The sequence below is a fragment of the Hesperophylax consimilis genome, chromosome 5 (genome assembly GCF_061612785.1).
Source record: "Hesperophylax consimilis isolate HC1 chromosome 5, BYU_Hcon_1.0, whole genome shotgun sequence".
Taxonomy (NCBI): Eukaryota; Metazoa; Arthropoda; class Insecta; order Trichoptera; family Limnephilidae; genus Hesperophylax; species Hesperophylax consimilis.
The window spans coordinates 23,009,079-23,031,076 of record NC_142840.1 but is presented as its reverse complement, the minus strand read 5'-3'; the positions used below and the strand labels follow the sequence as shown (position 1 = coordinate 23,031,076).

General features: G+C 35.4%; 2 protein-coding genes across 2 annotated transcripts in view; both read right to left on the bottom strand.

The window, feature by feature from the left end:
• Window positions 1-6,244, bottom strand: part of LOC149423657 (protein sprouty-like) — a 121,409-nt gene extending 115,165 nt beyond the window's left edge. The window contains exon 1 of the mRNA XM_089632066.1: window positions 6,005-6,244. The gene's annotated coding sequence lies outside the window, so the exon portion shown is untranslated. The remainder of the gene's footprint in view (window positions 1-6,004) is intronic.
• An 8,234-nt stretch (window positions 6,245-14,478) lies between these two features.
• eIF5B (eukaryotic translation initiation factor 5B) overlaps window positions 14,479-21,998 on the bottom strand; it is a 194,473-nt gene continuing 186,953 nt past the window's right edge. Inside the window, exon 16 of the mRNA XM_089631702.1 lies at window positions 14,479-16,492. Coding sequence (XP_089487828.1) covers window positions 16,385-16,492 — 108 coding nt within the window. The 3' untranslated portion in view covers window positions 14,479-16,384. The remainder of the gene's footprint in view (window positions 16,493-21,998) is intronic.

The following is a 21,998-nucleotide window of genomic DNA, read 5'->3' as shown; positions in this document are numbered from 1 at the left end:
ACTTTTCTCTACTTTCAGTAAATATAAAATCTTCCGGAAGAAATTCTCTAAATGAAAGTGAAAACCGTATCAAACCCCGTTGCATAGTCTAGAAGAACTAAGCGCACAAACATACGGACGCCGACAGTGACTTTGTTTTAAACTATTTAGTTTATGCATTTAACTGCATTTCTAGGAAGAACGATTGTGGTCACGGGTGTTTAGTTCGCACGTTAAAAAACCTCAGACATTAAAAACTCCGTAATAATAAGAAGAATTATCGATCACAAATATGAATTATTTAAACTAAGTTTGTATCGTTTCTTTTTCAAATACATACATTCATTTTTATTTAACTTTTGTTTTCGGTAATGAAATAATGCAAATCTTGAAAGTGAAAATTAACTTTGACTCGTTGTCGATGAAAATGCATTCTGTCATTTTGGTAGCACGCACACACAGGAACATATATCCATTTCCCTGAAATTGGATGACATTACAGCAGATAATATACGAAATAAATGTCGGTCCTACCGAATTGGGTTTCGCCTCAGTTGTTAGCGCGGTTGACTCCATTCCCTGGGGAGGAAGGTTCAATCCTCATTCAAAAAAAAGTTACATCTTTTAATAAAAAAGATGATTTTAGGGGATAATTTTTTTTGTCATCAAGTTTAATTAATTTATTTTTTTCTATTGTACATTTAAAAATATTATTATTCGACTGCTAAGAAACTGTAATAATTATTACATAATAAAACTGCATTCTTCTTAAGGTATTGTCAAACACCGACAGTTGTAAAAAACAAATAATAACATTTCTGCCATAATTTCATTAAATAATGCACATATAATCCTGTCGCCCACGGGTCGGTAAGAGTAAGGAAAGGGTAAGGAATCGACATAAACCGTAAGACCCTGCGCAGAAAAATACCAACTAACTAATTATGGCAGAAATGTTATTATTTTACTTTTCTGCGCTCTTCCAGCATTCGCTTTATGTCGATTCCTTACCGGACCTTAGCATAGCGGGGTTAAGCCCCCGCATTTAGCTCTTAAGTTCCAAAAAACAGATATATGTTATTTTTGAAGATAATATCTGTACATTTGTTATGCCAAAACGTTAATTATATGAAATTTCCTCGATAGAAAAAAATAGCAAAGTAAGCTCCGAAAATTATTAAAAACACATTTTGTTCTGTTATTTAATAAGTTATAGGCATGAAAAATTCACAGTGTATCTTTAAATGCAACTAAAAAATCTGTCGAGACATTTTTGCTTTATCTCAAACGAGTCTTTTTTTAAAATATTTTCACCATTTTCGTTAATTATTATTGTTTTTTCTCTAACATTCGTATTTACGTATTTCCGTTTCAAGCCCTCTTTAAACGCTTAGTGTAGGGTCCTTAAAAAGGCAGCATATTCCAGAAAGTATCCTGAAAAAATACTTGTATTATGTTACAGTATTCGACAGTTAACAATTCAACATTTTGCATTATAAAATTTAAAAAAAAAATAAGCTTTTGTTCTTATTAAATTTAGTTTTTTTTTAACATAAATTTTTTTGGGCAATATGTTGATGTCAAATATCGCAGCAGGTAACTATGGTTTTCATAAAAAAAGACATGAAAACCTATACCTGAATATTTTTCAGGTTAGTAATAAAAAATAGTTTGTCCCTGTCATTATAATTAATTAATTAAAGGAAGGGTTTTGTAATGAAATGAGCCATTTATATAATCGTACAGATGGCACCTACCAATAATGTGACTCCCGATCTAGCGCCCCTGTTCATTGGGTACAAATTTACTCATTGATAACCTGGCCTCATGGATAATTTCTCTAATAAACAATAAACAGTGATAATCACAAGTGACCTACCAGGTAAGTATGGTACTGCATATAATCTGCTTGTACAAAATATAAATAAATAAGAATAGAGAATAGTAACGTATGTACATTTGTAGAAATGTATTATATATTTGTACAGCGCCTTTGAGGTTATTTTGCACAAAAAACGTCGATATATAAATCGTCCAAAAATTATTATTAAAGACATTTTTACAAAATGACGAACGGCTTATTGCGAGGATTTTTTATGCTGTCAAATTATGTGCATTTTACAGCTCGCCATTGTTAGTGATTTTAAAATATTTAAGGTTGTGGTTGAGTAATAAGAAGTAAGTAATATATACTGCAAAGGTACTCATTAATTTATAACACATCCAAGCAGATCTCCCCAGAACATTATTTTTTTTTCATAACGTCAATATGACACGATCTAAGTGATCTTCTATTTTAGCAATCGCTAACAATTCTGTTAACTACTAACTTTTACTTTTCTACCGCTAACTTTTATGATTTATTTTGTCTACGCAGTTTATGACAAGCTTTACTTATAAATTAGTATTAGTTATAAAATTAATTAGTCTGATCTATTTACTAATAATTACTCAAATTATTAATAAATAGATCTTATAATCTTCTTATAATTCTCTAACTTCTCCATTCTCTTCTTGCAACCCAAACTAGCTTTTCATCATTTTTCTTATTTTTCTTTTTCATATCATAGTAATGTATAGACTCTGTTCAAACTGTAAAATTCACCCTCCATAACACAGGGTCATCCCTAGCATGGAAGGTGAAATATCAAAAAAACCATATGTACCCTCTAAGTCTTGTATTAATAAAATAAATAAATAAATAAAATGCGGTAGTTTTGAAATAGTTGACATTAAAGTTATTGTTATCAAGTTTAATTTGTAGAACTCCATTTACACTTTAGTTTTTTTGCTTTCGCATATTCAATAATATTTAGAAACAGTTTATTTGTGAAGCAGTTCTGCCGTGTAATTATTATGAATTTTGACAGATTATACATATTTTTAGTGAAACTGCACAGTGAAACTATGGCATCCTCAATTGGGGTGTGCTGTGAGGCTAAGGTAGTGGGGTGGGGAAGGAGATGGGAAAGAGGATTGTGAGAAAGAACTTGTTTATTCAGATCTGGTCACCAAACTTGGCCAAAGCCACTTACACTAGTGGTCTTACACGTGGGCTATTCTGAGAGTATCTTAGAACGTGCCGCAAAATTACTTTAAAGGAGTAATTTTTAAAATTAATCAAATTAATCAATAAAAATAAAACAGTTATTTCGTTTAAACCAGGATTTTTTATTAATTTAGTGACCGACCGGTTTCGTTTAACTTAAACATCATCAGGGTGCAAATTAATACCAGTATTGTTGTAATTTAATATAACAAAATAATTGTTTTATTTTTATTAAATATGTCAAACCACAAAGTGAGTGCTTTCTACAAAATAAATTTACTTGCGCACGCCGGGTTTTGAACTTGCGACCTTCGGCTTGCTAGTCGAGAGCCTTATCCCTCGACCACGGAGAACGTCGACCTTACTAACTGTTTCGCCTTTAGAAGGCATTTTCAAACTGTCAAGAATTTTTATTATCCTTTAAAAATTATAATCCCTGACTCTATCTACAAATTCCACCTTTCCTACGAGTGAATAATTGAAATGCACAGGTGCGACATCATCGGCTCTCCTATCTGGCTTGGCATCAGCTCAACAGCCTAATGTAACTGCAAGTGCAATTATTCCAATGGACTACCGACCTACGTGCAATATGTCAGGCTTCCAACTCTAGAGGAACCTCATTAATAGTCAATGGGACACTCAAAACACCTTCCTGCCGTTCTGTCATGGTCTTTATTTATTATGAATGGATATGACAATTTGAAATGTCATGGGAAATTTGACATTGTGAAAAAGAGGGATCTGAGAACTCAGAGAATCCCTCCTATGAAACTGAGTCTAGTCTATATGCTGTAACAACTCTTATGTTGTGTTTTTAAGTCACGGAAAGGGAAATAAAAAAAAAAATCTAATTTTTTTAAATTTGCAAAATTGCATTTAGTCAGACAAACAGGCACCGAACAATCGATTTTTAAAAGCTGAGATAGATAGATTGTCTTCGATTGTGATTGATTTGTTACTAACCACTCTTTCCAATATTTTCGAAAGTATGAAAGGCGGTAGTCGTAAGGATCGGAGCGACACTCCTTAGAGATCTGGCACCTTTCCACTTTTGATTGAGAGTTTGAATAATTTACTGCAGTTAATTCTGAAGAACGCCGTATAAGGACTAGAGCAGATATTTCGTCAAGTCCTCAGGCTTTGTAGACTTTCAACCCATTCCAGACCCGGAGAACGGATCTTTGGTTCCTTCATTTGGAAACCGCAGTGTGGAAAGAGTGGAATTAGGAGACACCGTTATCTTGAAGTATTGAGTTTTCCCCTAAGCGAGCAGAGTTAGTCAACTGACCATCGGGCTTGGTCAGAAGTGGGAAATAATATCTGTAGAATATCTCCCGAGCGAACATAAAGAACGCCTACAAGTGCGGCAGTCTGCCAGCTTATTGCAAATTCTTTGGTCGTTGTCGCTCTAGCTCTGTTTAATTTCTATTGTTCTGCATTATACGTCGTAACTGCTTCAACACAGCAATGATCAAACCTGCTCCAGAGGATTTGATGGAGCGGGAATGTAGCAACCCATCGCCGATGTGATTACCTCTCCCACAATACGTGCACAGATTGATGAGTCCTCGAAGCTAAAGAAGACCTACCACATTTACCCACAAACCACAAGTGATAATTTAAGTTATTTCGTATTAAATTCAAAAGTCACAAGAAATAATCAAACCGATAAGAACACAAAGAGACAATAACAATTATTATTTAAAGAACAATATATTTTTATATCCTTGTAACTGCAGATAAAGACGGGCCAAATATTATTAATGAGGTTAGGCCAAACCACTTCCAGTCATTTCGCCCGAGATAATGCGGTTAATCCAATGAATGCTGTCATTGTTTGCATTATCTGCCTGAGGAATATTACAATAACTCCAATGCAGTTTATAATGATCATGATCCCCAAAGCAGTTAGCAGTGAGTTAGTGAGTAGTGAGTACCAAACGATCAATAAAATCAAATGAGCTCGCTGTTCGTCCATCAACAGGATGCTGATATCATATTTAGTATGGCGTTCTTTTAATTGTGTATTCAACGAATATTATTGAGCGCTGGGACGTGTTGGAATTTCATTATTAAACAGGATGTGAGAATTATAGGAAGCGTGATCATTATTTATTAATTACGAGTAGCCTTATAACATCAATAGCTGTAGCAACATACAAGCAACTGCTTATTACGGTCTGGTACTTGGATACCGAGAAAACTGATAATTCGTTTGAAATAACTAATATACTAGTTTAAACGAATAAAACAGGTGTTTAGTTGCTTTGGTTACAACATCGGGTGGAGCAGAGCAAGGAGATAAAAACAAAATAGAAATAAAAGGAAATTAGGGAAGTCGCAAGCAGCCATGACAAATTCGGTTGATTTGTCCACCTATAGTTCTTAGAGGGCTTAGTTTGTCAGGACCATGCCATGCGTTTTGTTCGGACCTTTACCTCTCTCGCTGTAAAAGTGCGAACTAATAAATTTAAAAAAAACTGTCCTAATGTTTCTTTCTATTGTATGTTTTCTTATATTCATTCCTCTGAAGTCTCACCAAACCAGATAACTGCTGAATAAAGTCGTGTTAATTACTGTATTTTGGATAAATTGCCACGTTTTTCCGTCGGCGTTCCTAGTAGAATTAGGAAGATAAATAAACTAGTTTTCATACTAGACTTTCCCAATTCTTCCCTTAGATAAATCGTATTCTTTGCCACATTACCATACCCCGGAACTTGTTCGTACTGTCGGAATACTGTCATATATCATGATCATAAATCGGGATGGAAGAGACATATAGAGCCAAAAATAGATACGTTGTAAATATCTTGTCGCTCGAGTGACCTAACAGCGCGTTGTTAATTTTTTAAAAATTATAGATAAAATACTTAAAAAGAGGAATACAATATTAGAATACGTGAATAAAAGTACGAAAATCTAAAAATTGCTATTAAAAAAGCTTGTGCAATTATAAATTTAGGTAATTACCTTATACTTTTCTTCCACCTCTCATTCAGTAGACAGGGAAGAGGTGCACAAGTAACTGCACTTGCAAAAGCACACACTGCACCTGCGCTAATAATTATAGTTAATTATTGCATTCACTCTCCACTATGATACACAGCACTGAATGCCCATAAAATGGCAATTCAACAGATGAAGATCAGTTCCAGGAGCCAATTTTCACAAGCTGACTTCGCGAGTTGGAGGCTTCGAAGGAAATGAGCTTCTGCCCGGAAAATGGCACTTCCGGCGCATGCGTCAGATCCGCGCAGCTACTGGGCGTGACCTAGACCCTGTGGACCTCCCATACAGCCACCCCCGCAGCCAGCCAACCAACCCCTATCGTCATGGCAACCATCAATCGAACATACCCAAACGAGTGGGTTCCATTAACTAAATTTTCATTCTAAAACGAAGCCGTTTCACAAAGGAAAACGATCAAAAACGTCCACAGATATAAAATACATCACGATTTTTTGCTGTCCACTTTACTTTCTATGTAGCGGTTTTGAGGAGGCTAACTAAAGCGTTTTGGGGATGAATATTAGGATGTGATATCAGGGCTATCTGTTGATTAGGGGTGTGTGTGTGTTGCCCTAGGCCCCTCCCTTGGGGGTGGTGGGTGTGGGTGGGTGATGAGGGTTAGTTGGGAAGCAGAAGTAGGTTGAGTGGATGCAGACCATGCACGATCAATAACCGAAAGGTCAGGGGAGTGATCATGGTCAAATCCTCGGGATGCATTATTCTGCGCAGGTACCAGCTTTAGTTTGCGACCGTAACTTAGAATTCTTCGCTATCATCCTAAGCTTCGTACCGACACTGCACAACGCGTACAGTAATAAATAATTAAGTAGTCAAAGTGTACGAAATCAATTGTAACTATAATTATGTATTGGGGCTGGATAGAGTAGGGGTGGGGAACCTTTCGAACAAAAAATGGTAATTGCGTGACCAAATGCCATGTTCAGAAATGAGTCTGCTAGTAAAAATTTATAATTGCACTCGGAACGCTAGAATGGTTTCACCTGAGTTGCATGTGAGTTGTACTCGAGATGAGTCCGCACGTCGAATTTTACGTTAGCTGCGAATGGTTTCTCTCGAAATGCGTTAGCAGATGAATTCGCAACTGGAATTTTAACACCTACATAACAATCATTAAGCCGCCACTGGTTGGATCACCTATATATTTGTGTCTAAACTACTGAAAACGATGTTTTTTCAGCTACAACAACATCAATTATACCATTTTTTATAATATTAGCACTCTAGTATACCCAAAAGTCACGAGCCGCCACTTGTTGGATCGCCTATTTATTTGAGTCTAAACTGCTTTCTAGTTACTTAGGTACATAAGTACCAGCCATGATATACAATTCTATGGGTTTTGTAATAATGCCTTAAAATGTATCTGAAAGACTGTGAAAGAAAACCGTTTTGTAAGTAATTTTTTATATTCTTTTTTGTGGTCAGCACTGTCAACAGGCCGCCCCGAAAGGGTTCGCGGGGCGTATCAAAAATCCTCGCAGGCCGCAGGTTCACCACCCCTGATGTAGAGGGTTTGGACGAAGCTAATGAAAAAACAAAAGCCATAATAAAAACCAGGTCCTCAACAAATAAAACACTGAACATTCCGATAACACACACCACATACGGACAAAGACACTTTCAATACTACGCAACCAAACTTTTTAACAGTATGCCCATTACTTTCAAACAATTAATGATATACTAGATATAAAATCAAGATATTCACTTTATTCAAAAGATTATAATTCCAAACCAAACATAACCGAGTTATAATAAGTAAAATTAAATATTATACACATTCTTCACGAATTATCCAAAAATACATACACTCACATATAAATGTGTGTTTTCATGTTTCAACATGTCTGTGAAAAAAAATTAACTTAAAATTTATTTATATGTTATTAAACATAAAAATACCTGTCACACTTAATCACAAACACGTTAACACCTCAGCACAGCTTCTCCTAGTGAGGTGTTCACGCAACATACAATATCACCTACACAGTTTTACCTATATAAACCTATGTTCTTTATTTTTTATTCCTTTTTTCTCTGTACTACAATATAAACCACTGTAATCATTTGTAAAATGTGTATTCAAGAATAGACATAAATAAATAAAGAAGTTTAAACCCGGGTAGCGAGGCATGTAGCATCATCGTAGCAAGTCTTAAAATAATTAAAAAATAAAATAAAATTTGGGTGTTTTTGTGCAAAATCATCTCAAGGGCGGACTCCAATTTGCCATTTATTTCTCGAATATAAACACATACATTTGTTCTTGACCACATCAATTTTTATTTTACTCAATCGGTTTCGGAAGAATCCTTCCTTCGACGGGAAAGTATTAAAACTATCTTAATATACACAATACTGACAAACCTCGGGACAGTGAATCAAATCGGCCTCCTAACTATAGTATGAGCCCCTACAAAGTACAAAGTACCATTTTATTTTATTTTAAGGTTTCAGTTAATTAAAAAATACTTATTTCGGAGTTTCTCATAAAATTTAGGAGGCAGATTTGATTCAGTGTCCCGGCTTTGCGACTTGTGATCCAGGTGGTTTTTTTAAAATTTAGACTGTTACAAGAGGTAAATCAAAAAGCACGATGGACCAAGATTTTCTAAATTCGGCAATTTTAGTGTAAATATGAATGATGTCTAGCGGCACTTAGTACCTTTTTAGTGCATGAGTATAAAGACTTAAACGCCACAAATAATTTGCGTGGAACTTAGGTATTTATGGAGATATATAAAACAATTTTTGGCACTCAGTGCTTTGTTTAATGCGGGTGTAGATTACTAATGCTGTCAAACTTCACGGATCGTATTTAAATCATCCACAAATCTCAAGCCGAGTAAATTTTTGGCCTATCTACAGTACCTTTGTGTGAATTGCCATCGATAGGTACGTTGCCTGATATTGGAAGTAATAGCGGCTACGTAATCAGTAATCACCTTTGAACACATAATAATAGCGCTCGGAACCAATCAAGGTAACATTCATTCATCCAACACCATTTTGATGACAAGACGTGCGGCGTGCATTCTATTTATTCTATGTATGGAAAACGTTACGATCAAATTGGTGATTTAAATTATTTAATATAGGGGCGCCTCGATATGTGTGCGAAAACAGAGATGGTAACCCCTATATATTGGTAAATTAATTTATGACCTGTAACCAGTGGCGGCCGGTGGTCAAAATATGTGGGGGTTCACCGGATTACAACATTAAGTCATAAAATAAATTAAATAAAGGTACATACCTATTTATAAAGAAGTTCTATTCTCTGTTCATTTTGTTTAGCAAAGACCTCTATCAATGCTTAACACTGATAGTGCGTTCAGTCTGTCCTGGCTCAACGTGTTAAAAGATTTTATTCTTTTTAACGTTGAGAAACATCTTTAGCTTTCAACTGAGGTCATTCCAAAGGTCACGAATGGTGCACAAAAGTTTTAGTAATTTCACAGTCTCGGGAAAGTCTTCTAATAAACAAGTACTATAAAAAAGTTGTAAAATTGATAAAGCGCCGTTAGCTTTTGAAAAATCGTCGCGGGCGTAAATTGCACAGAGTTTACCTTTTAGGTACTGAACTTTATTTAGGAAGTCATACGTTTTAAGCGTCACATTGAAATCAAGTTCTGGGAAATTTGACCTGTATCGATTTTTATTAAATAGCTCATTATGGTGTTTACCTTAGGCACGGTAGCCAGAATCCAATTGCATTCTGATGTCAACTTTTCCTAAAACCTTTAAGCTCAAAACTTTTTGTAAATGTAAATGATAAGAATTATGTTTTTTGATTTTTTCAGAAAGGTGAGTTACATCAGTAACACCGCTGATTGTCCAAACTTAATCAACATCGTAAATTAAACACGTAAAACAAAATAAACTATTCAATTGATCACATGCACAGAGATACAAGCTTTGTTATACCTACATTGTTTTGTTAAATGATCGAGTAAACTTCTTCGATCCAGATTTGCACTCTTATTTTATTATCAGTTCAGGTTTTAGGTGGACCGGCATTTTTTATTATCACTTTGTTTTCAAAACTCGACCTATTATTTTTAATGTATTCCACATTCAAACTCATTCTTAATTTATACGTTGAACAAACACAAAAGTAATCATAAATTAGTATAACATGCAATTGATATGCCTTATTAATAATTGATATATACAAGATCGATATAACCTGCAATTAAACTTCAAAACTTTCTCAAAGTAAGAAAAGTTTTAAATTCAAGAGACAATGCCTGGCAACGGCGAGTACTGACTGAACTGATAATAAGTAATCTGAAATCTGACCATCACTCATCTCTTAATGACAAGTTTTATCCTGTATGCTTGTATCGAAGAAGCGTAACATTCGCTGAAAAATAGCAGATGGTAAATTGAAACAACGATATCGACAATAATATCAAACATACGCGTTTTAGTTTAACTTTCTACTGAATAAACCGTTCCTTCTGATGTGGTGGTAAAACTCCGAACGCCGTTCTTGATATGGTATTATTTGCAAAGAATAGTATGTAATGGTATGGACCCACGCTTTCGACTGTTCCACAGAATATGCGACAAAGCAGTTAAATTTTGGATCGCAATCGAAAACGAACTGCTACGAACATAGGCACAAGTCAAAGTCGGTCTGCAAGTTAAGCGCGCTTAATAAGTAGGTACCTTTTGAATGAGATATTATAACCGAACCGAGTTTCGTATTGTGATTAGCCATGTCGGAAATCTTGTTGGTTGTTCGGCGCTCGGGAGCACATATTAGCTGGCCGCCACTGCCTGTAACCATTGATGTATTATACTAGATTAGCCCTGTCTAGTTAAATCCATTTTAAAAATGACAGCACATGGCGTACGTCACAAATATGGAGATGAATTTAACAACCCAACCGAAACCAAGGAACAGCGTTCATTTTATTACCGAGTTGTTGTTGTAATTTGTATTTTTTTGCATTCAGATAGCTTAGATTACATTTTCTAAAATAAAGTCCGCGATAGGTACAATCTAAAATATTTGGAACTGGGTTATTTTTGTGATTGAAAAAATGAACTTGCCCTACATCGCTGACAAGCAAAATAGCTTAACTCTAGACTAGACCAACAAAAGGTAAAACGCAATGCACAGTGCCCATTTCGCATTGCGACACAATGCGTGCGCCTTTTCATAAATGTGCACGTAAACCAAACCAAAATTGTGTTGAGGTTATTTTTCAATGGTTATGCCTTGTCTAGTTGTATTTAGTCTATGCCTGTAACAGTTTTAAATTAAATAGACGTGTTTGGTGATCTCATCTGAATAGCCTAGTATTAATATTTGATCCCAGCATTCCCCTTTTACTTCAACATTCCTCTTGGGTATGCCATTGTCCTACTGGCTTCGGGTAGTTGAGATTCTTGTGCGATGTTAAATCTTATTACGATTACCTTTTTGCTATAATATTATTACATACTTTACTTGTATTTAACTTTCCATCTATAAGTAGTGTTACCGGGTAACGGGCTATCGTCGGGGTAACCTCAGCCTGCAGCTCGTATCAGTTACCCAGATTACAAAGCCACGAAGGGAGGAATCTTCTTCTGCCTTCCATCAATCCTTTAATTGGATTACATAATATTTAGTGTATCCAAATATAAATAAATAAATCTTCCTCTGGATTAACAAATACGTAGGTACCTAACATTTTATTTTTTGTTCCTCGTAATATGGCCTTACACATGTGTGGATAGTGAGTAGTAATACTATAAAATTATCAACAACTGACCGCCGCACAGTGAGCTGAAAATCGCCTTTCATAGACATAGAGACTTGAATTTTCAAGGGTATTTTTTGGCTAGAAATGGATTCTGCTGATCATTACTATGCTATAAAATTTCGTACGAAGCAATTGCGTGTACAAATGAAGGAGTTATCATTTTTTAAAGAAAAATTTGTATGGCACTGACATTAAAAATGAGGCTATCTCTGGAATCATAAGGTTGGCGATTCTATCCTTACACACAGATATACTACTATTTATTTGTATTTTTTGACATACTTCGTACTGTGGCGCAACTTTCATTTTTTTTTATAAAATCCTCAAGTTGAAAAAAAAACTTTTTTATGTTAATGATTCATTTTAATTTTATATCATAGTAATGATCAGCAGAATCCATTTCTAGCCAAAAACATACCCTTGAAAATTCAAGTCTCTATTTCTATGAAAGGCGATTTTCAGCCCACTGTGCGCCGGCTTGCTCCCTCGCCAGCAATGACAGCAATGACTAAGCAAATATCCTGCGGGTGGCCGCATTGAAAAGACCTTTAAGGGTAGGTAACTTAAAGTCATACACATGATAATATTTATAATGCCTTGTTCAGACGTTTCAGTTTTAGTTAATCTATTCTCTGTTGAATGACGCTAAGGTACAAGCATATTGACAAGTGTGAATCTCCTTTCAACAAATTTGATCGAGTTTTTAATTAGAAATGTTGTTCAATCTTCGTCGTTCAATAAAAGTTAATCAACTAAAATTAGAACGCGGCATTAGCTGAAGATTTTATTCTCCATGAGAAATTTGAAAATAAAATTTATTTGATTCATTTTTGTTTTTTGAAAATAATATAACTTAGGTACATATTCATGGCACGTTCCAGAGTGGAATATACTCTCAGTATCGTCTTCGTGTAAGATCACCATTCAGAATTGAAACTTAGGACGGGTTGTTTCGGAGAATTTGAACAATTCTTCAAATTTCAATGTTCATTTTCGGGTTCTGTGAAAGTCCTATTCAAGTTCTGTTATTATATCATTGTAGGCTAGTTGCTTTACAAAACTGAAATAAAAACAGAACTTGAAAAAATCTTTCACAGAACTTGAAAATGAACGTTGAAATTTTATGAATTGTTCAAATTCTCCGAAACAACCCGTCCTTAATATGCTATAATATTCTACACTATTTTCAGTCAGCAGAGAGTTTAAAATAAATAAAAAAGATTGAGAACGCTTTTACCATAACCCGTTATGGCAACCCTACCGACCAGATTACCGAATGAAATTGCGTTTTAATTTTAAAATAAATCAGATTCACGCTCATTTGCATGTAATGAATTTTTCATTAAATTATTTTTATGATCCGTGAACATATTACTAAAGTTCCGCGAAGAAGCGGTTGATAAAAGGACGAAAGAAGTAGGTACCTATTATATGCAGGTAGGGAGGGAGGTACCGAAGGTATATTCTGGAACAGAACTTGTCTTTATACAAGTAGGGAGTAGCGCAATCCGGCAGGATTTTCAGCAATAATTGATCCCGCGGATTTGCGAGATTTTAAAAATACTAAATTTACACAAAAAACATGCTGTGGTGACAGTCCCACCATCTAGCGGATTGAGCGTTTTCCGCTGCTGGGCTTTTGTACACAAACGTCCGTTCACGCACGGGTGACAGGACTCTCCATAGTCTGTTTTCCGCTGCTGGACTTTTGTACACAAATGTCCGTTCACGCACGGGTGACAGGACTCTCCATAGTCTGTTTTCCGCTGCTGGACTTTTGTACACAAATGTCCGTTCACGCACGGGTGTCAGGACTCTCCATAGTCTGTTTTCCGCTGCTGGACTTTTGTACACAAATGTCCGTTCACGCACGGGTGACAGGACTCTCCATAGTCTGTTTTCCGCTGCTGGACTTTTGTACACAAATGTCCGTTCACGCACGGGTGACAGGACTCTCCATAGTCTGTTTTCCGCTGCTGGACTTTTGTACACAAATGTCCGTTCACGCACGGGTGACAGGACTCTCCATAGTCTGTTTTCCGCTGCTGGACTTTTGTACACAAATGTCCGTTCACGCACGGGTGACAGGACTCTCCATAGTCTGTTTTCCGCTGCTGGACTTTTGTACACAAATGTCCGTTCACGCACGGGTGTCAGGACTCTCCATAGTCTGTTTAAATTTGTAAATTTCATGGGCCTTTGTCTATTGCAGGCCCAGCCTCTCTAATTTACACATCGCTTCAACAAGGCGCCTTCAGGCATCCCTATCCTAATAAAATAAAATACTTTTTTGTTTTAAAACCACGATATTTATTAATTTAAGAACCGACCGGTTTCGCTTTACTTAAGCATCATCAGGGTACAAATTAATAAGTATTAATTTGTACCCTGATGATGCTTAAGTAAAGCGAAACCGGTCGGTTCTTAAATTAATAAATATCGTGGTTTTAAAACAAAAAAGTATTTTATTTTATTAAATATGTCAAACCACAAAGTGATTGCTTTCTACAATAATCCCTATCCTATCCTGTGCAGATTTCATGGGCCTTTGTCCATTGCTGACCCAGCCTCTCTAACTAAAACGGGACTATAAAAGGTTGGTTTATGATGGGACAAATGGTTGAAATAAAAATCGGTGTTCATATAAAATCCCATTCCTATATAATTAAATATTTTTTACAAGTGATTGATATTAACAAGTTCACCAGAAAAATTACAACTGTTGTCGAAGTATGGACAAACAAATCGATCGAAGAGCTATTTTGTTATTATATAGGTGTATTACATTATACAGGTGGTTTACTACATAATATTACAAAAAGTAAGTCCAATTCGGAAGATCAAAAATACATTTTCTAAGAACTACGACATTTACAAATACGCACAATAATTGTTGCAAAAATTATTTTCTTTCCATACATCATTTCATAAAATATTATTAAAATACCTACAATTTACTGGAATATATCTAAATGACCTTTTGAAACGACATTTTTTAATTTTATTCATTTTGTTATGGTTGGTGATGATCAGGATTCTTTTATTCAGGAAATTTTGGAAAGATTGACAAAAAGCTCGAGAATAAGTAGAAACAATGGTTTACGTAGTATAGATACTAAGCTGGAAGTTAGGTTAAATTGTGCAAATTTAAACACGGAGGAGCGTACAATTTCTACGTAGGTAATAATTATGTTTTATAAAGTATGTTTGTAAGCAATAATAGATTGTGAAAAACCATTAAGAATATTATTTTTCACAAAATGCACTCGAAATTAGGACAACAAATGCTTTGAGCTAAGATTACGAAACTGGTCTTCATTGTCCACATTACAAAAAAATAATACGTTTGTCAGAATATTATGCAGTTTAGAAGCAGAGAAGATTGCTGTTTACGAGGATAGTAATATCTAAAATTAAAATAAATTGCAGTCAAGTTATACAATTAGTAGGAAGGAAATAAAACGCCTCGACACGAATCAATAATAAGCAATAAAAAGGTTACAAAATATTGAATAACCAAAAATTAATTTTGTTTCATTTTTGTGTCCATTGTAAAATTATTTTTCCAAACTCGGTCAAATAACATCGTGCTCACATCTTTGACAAGCATAAAAATAACAATTTACGCTCACACTATAAATAAGTACAAAATATAGGCATATTCATATACATCTAATGACTTGAAAATACTGGAGTTTTCAAAGAAAGTAAAATTTTTCACGAACTCGAATGAACAGCTAGGTATAATTTGTGGCACCGCGAAATCTTTTCAGATATCACAATATTCTACATATTAACGCTTCTTTTCGAATGGTTTTAATTTTCCTGCCGAGAGAAAATTTTCATTAAATTTGTTAATCAAATAAATAATATGCCTAACAACGGCATATTCAAAACGGCTTGGCAACAAAAGCAATATTAAACGGCGAACCTGTCAATTCATATATTCGTACAAGCTATAATAATAATGTCGCTATCAATTGAGATGAACAACATCATAAAAAAAATATTGAATACCACAATTGACCCAAAAAAGTCAAGAATACAGGTTCAAAAAATCTCGTCAAAATACTCAAAACTTCGATACATCATCTCCGTCAACACTCAGAATACAGACCCAGAACATACTTACAATAGCTGCTCAGGTGGTTATACTGCTATATTATTTATTTATTGCACGAAGACTTCAGCTATCCAGTATTATTCCTGGTTGCGATGTAGTATCAATAAAGACGGTCACTGAAGAAAGGAAACACTTGCATCCAAAGCAAAGAAAGATTATTTTAACACTGAAGCATGTGGAATCAAATCATCTTCAAAGCAAGGAACGAATTCGGGGTAAAATTGTCTTCGAAACAAGGAACCGCTTCACGAGGAATGACAAGATCTCTAACGCAAGCAACCAAAACACCCAGGACGCAGAGTAAAATGATTTCCAGAGCAAGGAAACGTTGCACTTGGTTGGTTGTTTGTAAGACGGTTTGTTCTGTCGCAAGGAGGTGTGGTAGGTAAGCATGGACCCTTGCTGGACAATCTGCTGGGTATGATTGGGGCCACGTGGCTACAAGATCTGGAACATGTTCTTGAGCTCAACCATGAGCTGCCAGTCTGTCTTGATGAGATCATCGCGGAAGTAATCCTTGCAGGCGTCGATACTCTGCCGGGAGATCTGGGAACAACAAAACAAATATTTTTTAGGATTCACTAAAATGGAAAGGATAAAATGCAATAAGACAGTTGCCAGACATACACAGGAGTGTGATCTCTGAACTCCCACATTATAAAGACAATAATAAAATTTTATAATAATTTGAGCGCGTTTGGAAGGGGTTATATCACCCCAAACTAGCCGTCGTTTGTGTTCCTAGATAATCAAAAAATAAAGAAGAAAACTAGAAGTGCCTTCCATACAAATTTGAATGGAAACAGATGTTTCATTTAGCCCGACAGCCTAGCGCTCTGTCTCACTTATACTCGCCCCGGTTGGGCAAATATTTAGATCACGAAACATGTCCATATTCTTTATTCTGTAAATATAATAAATAATGAGTGTAATGAGGTGGCAATATCTCAATTGGTAGAGTGTCAGTTCCGGTAAGACTAGAGAACTAAGTTCGAGTCCCAGTTGCGACCGTTACCTTTTTTTTATTTTCTGCATTTATCAGTTTCAAATTGACAACGCTAATTGTAAGTCAATACAAACACTGGATAAATCATTGGAGTTATATTATAGGCACAATGTTACACGAAAATATGGTAAAGGGGAAGAAATAACAGCGAGTGTAGGACCCTCTCAGGTTTTAATCTCCTCGTAAAGGACGCCCAAATATTTGTCATGTCAGACAAGCAGGACGGTGCAGCGTTATGTAGTAGCTTCCGGTATTATCTACGGAAGATAAGATGACACCGAATTTACTAATAATATGCACGATATTCTTGCTCAATGTTGGTCTGGGTGGCTTGCTTGGTAAAACGGATGGACGGAGAAATGAGTTCGAAGAGAATATAAATATAATGTGATGCCGAATAAGTACAGGAGAAGATATGGTAAGACCAAATTAATCATGCACTTATTTCGAGTTTCGGAAAAGCAGAATCCTTTTTGGAATGTTATGGCTTGCGTGCCTGAAAACTTCACCGTAGTCGTCACCACGACTTGTTCAAGATACCACTCGACAAAATAGATGTTTTAGCACAGCATAGCATGATAAGAGAAATGGCGCTATTGAATGAAATTTCTATAACAGTAGATATATTATTCAAAACTTTGAAACGTTGTACTATAAATTGACGATTTCTTTGTCATACAATAATTTAAATATAAAAAAGAGAATAAGTGAGGATGAACCGAGGAGAGTCATATAGAGGATACATAATTGTGTAGAGTTCCATCCTTTGTATCCACCACTGTGCATATGACGAAGATGGTAAGTAACTTAGCGACGTACAATAAAAAATCTGAATTCGTCCGTCTCAACACTGCTATAATATAATTCAGTGATTTTTCAGAATGATTTCTTCGCCACCCCGCGGATGTCGCGGGGTTTGGTCAAAAGCCAGCCTCCGCAACTCGGTAAAACACGGCGAGAAAAGTACACCCGAGGGATTCATCTCAATTCCCGGCGCCAACAGGCCTGTTGGCCACCCCACCCCACAGCAGGGGCGACAGGGCAGGCGGAGGAGTGGGAGAGCCAGCGTGGGGGTATGAATGGATTCAAGCCTTATAATAAATATGCTCCCTAGCGATGGGGGGTAGGGTGAACCGCTGAATGGGTTTTCTTTCAATGTTTACTTCTGCCGCGACGCAGCGGTTTGACCCACTGGGCATGTGACATGTGATTCATCCCCAACTTTATTTAGGTCGGTAAAATAAATGCGAAAGCTTTTGAAAATAATACGCATGTTATCTATCATTAGTCATTGAAAAATTTGTGAAATATATTAGGAAATTGGTGGAGCTTTATTGGTGATACAAGTCATTAATTAAATGACACGCGCAAAAATGGTCAAGTGACCTTTTTAAATTCATCTATTTGGTTTTCGTGAATGAATTAATGCAAATCTTGGAAGTAAATAAGGAAATGAACCCATGACAAAGCATTCTAGGAACTTTTGGTGGCTATCACGCATACAAAAGCGGACATTGATGATATCATAGCGGTTGACTCCAGTCCATGGGGAGGAAGATTCGATCCTCAGTTAAACAATTTTTATTTTTAGGATTAAAAATATGTTTTAAAAGTCAACAGAAGAACAAAATTAACATTTTTTAAATACGCCTATTAATAAAAATGATAGTAATAAAAATTAAACAATACAAGAAGTGGAGATTTATTTCAGTGAATAATTCTGGGATTAACTACCACATGTATTCCTCAAAATGTCAGTGGACATTTTCAATTTATCACTAAACAAATGCAAAATTTTGTTACTGAGGCAGTTCAATAAATATAAGTACATCGATGTAATTATGGTATTATATTAAATTTACGAGGACAAATTAAAAGGTTTAAACTGGTAGGAAGGTACCCACTGCTAAAATATTTTACGTCTATCAAATTTAGACCAGAGAAATGTTTATATTATTTTTATACGTAAGACAGTTATTTTTTTGTCAGTAAAACACATGTCTGTAATAAATCTAAAACACCAGTTTAAGTGTAAAATGAAAGCAGGGAGTGCTATGAACTAGGTCAACAACCTGCGCGTTGCAGAATATTCCAGAATACCCAGGCTGAATGGCCCCTGAAGCCTTAAACCACCCCTCCCCCTGTCCCCTACCCCTGACACGGTTTAGTTATGTTCCTGCTGACGTCACTGGAACCATTATTAAAAGCCTGGAAATAGACACAATGAAAATTCCTCCATTGACAGAACCCAAAAACTTTGCACAAATTTCTTGAAAAAAAAGCCATTAAAAAATTATTTCATTTCAATGGGGATGTGAAGATAACTTTTGGGGAAGTTTTACAGCTATATTGATTAATTTGAATTCATAACTTTATTCGTCTTCGTAAAAAAAAAAGAATTTAAATACACTTCGTGAAGAAAAAAGTTGCTAATTTTCTCTATAGTTCTGTTATTATTTCAGTTTTGTGAAGTAACTGGCCAATAATTATATAATAATAGAACTTGAATAGAACCTTCACAGTAAATGAACTTTGAAATTTGATTTCAAATTCTGTGAAACAATCCGTTCTTCATAAATCAAACCCGAAATTTTCTCTGAAATTGAAACATTTAATAATAGGTACCTACTTAATTCTAAACAACATATTATATGCAACATTTAAAAATTCCAAATAAAGAATTACAATTGATCTAAGGAAACGTTACCATCTCAATGGAAATTTTTTTTCAAACTTTTTTTCAGGCAGGTGCGGGCAAGGATGCATGCTCATCAAACTTTGGTGGGATAAAATGCAATATCCAACACGGCCACCGCTATAAAACGGAACGTATGAATAAATTTACAGACAGACGAAATGCCGAACGGTCGAGTTAAAACAAGACCTTGCTGTGCTCAGTCAATAATAAAGTGGCTGGTACCCCCGGCAGTTTCGCTGTAGTTATTCTGGGCAGGGAGAGGATTGTCAAGTTGGTAGTCAACTTCAATAGGAGACGACAACAGAAATATACGAAAATTCAAAAGATATACAGACACTATTAGTTTATAAAGATATCGGCATATAACTTTGTATTGAAGTTAATAAGGGTCTACAAGAAAGTCAGTTTAAATTCGTTAAGCAAGCGCTGCTGAGAGATCTATTCAAGAACGAAGTGCACTGCTGAACAGAGTATATGAAAGTATATCGGGTGTCAAAACGAAATTACACAGGTACGACTGTCACGTACGGAAATTACACTGCCAGAATAGCATGTAATCTGAAACGTTGTAAGCCGTTGGCTTGGTATATTGGGTGTCAAGGCAAAATTACACAGATACGAATGTCACGTACGGAAATTATACTGCCAGAATAGCATGTAATCTGAAACGGTGTCAGTCGCTTGCGCTGGTGTGGGTATCATGTCAACAATTATTTGTATGCTAGGGCGAAAGTATAGTAATAATAGTAATTAAAATGTCTGGACATAAGCTTTCAAATAATGAACAATTAAGACAATTGTGGATTGAGCCTTACAAATACATAATTACGAGTATAAGCCAATAACAAAATTTCGAATTTACAATAAACATTTTCTTCTATAAGTATTTTGGAATCTGTTATAATCGTAAGTATAGTCCAAATTGAACCAAAGGCTTTTTTTAATAGCAATATATACAGGGTTTTCCAATAAGTGGTGTTATTTTAAATAGCCCGCTATTTCGGTAGATGTTACTTTTGAAGCTGTCATTTTTTGAAATTTGGCAAGTAGAAACTACGCTATTAATAAAAATGGAACGATACACGCTTCAACAATGCATTGAAATTATTAAAATTCACTTGAGTGAATCAAATGCAAATCATCTTGAGTGATGAGGCCCATTTCTACCTCAGTGGCTTCGTCAACAAGCAAAATTGTCGCATCTGGGGCTCGGAAAACCCAAGAGTTATCGTTGAAAAGCCTCTCTATCCTCAACTTGTGACTGTTTGGTGCGGTTTATGGTCCGGCGGAGTCATTGGACCTTACTTTTTCGAAAATGAGGCTGGAGCAACAGTTACGGTGTATAGATTGCGCTATCGAGAGATGATTAATGATTTTTTATGGCCGGAATTGGATGGTATTGATCTGGACAACGTTTACTTTCAACAAGACGGCGCTACGTGCCACACAAGCAACGAAACCATTGATCTTTTACGATTGAATATCAAAATAACACCTCTTATTGGAAAAGACTGTATATAAAATAAGCACCATTTCACACAGACATTAATTAAACAGAGTTAACCTCAAATTGTCTCAAAAAATCGTAAAAAAATGTTATTTCTGTCGCCAATCAGAAATTAATTAGCAAAGCTTTTTGCTCATTTTATTCTGCTAAACCAAGTCTTCCCTTTTCCAACTACTTTTGCATTTATATTTCTCAATTGTTTATTTAGTAACTCCTTGACTTGGAGTGCCACCACCATATTTATCAACCATTTAAATATTTTTTAACCTAAACACAATATCCTTTACGCCGTATCACATAGCAGTAAAATCATTCTATACAACAATTTTTTTACAAATCATAATATTTGAAAAAAAATGTTATCGAGTTTAATTAGTAGAACTCCATTTTAATAACACAATTATTCAATGAATTGAATTCATAAATTAACTTTTTATTCACTAATAAAAAGTTAATTTATGAATTCATTCTGCTGAGTAATTATTATTACGCGTGACAACTGTTAATAATAATGGCACAACAGAACTTGTTTATAAATAAACTGCTTTGTATAAATTGAATAATAATGTTATTGAATATATAAAAGAAACACTAAAAAATATATCCAACCAGACCAGCGCCATCTGCTTCGAGCTTTCCAGTTTACCTGCCATTACATATGGACAAAATTATATCCAACCAGACCAGCGCCATCTGCTTCGAGCTTTCCAGTTTACCTGCCATTACATATGGACAAAATTATATCCAACCAGACCAGCGCCATCTGCTTCGAGCTTTCCAGTTTACCTGCCATTACATATGGACAAAATTATATCCAACCAGACCAGCGCCATCTGCTTCG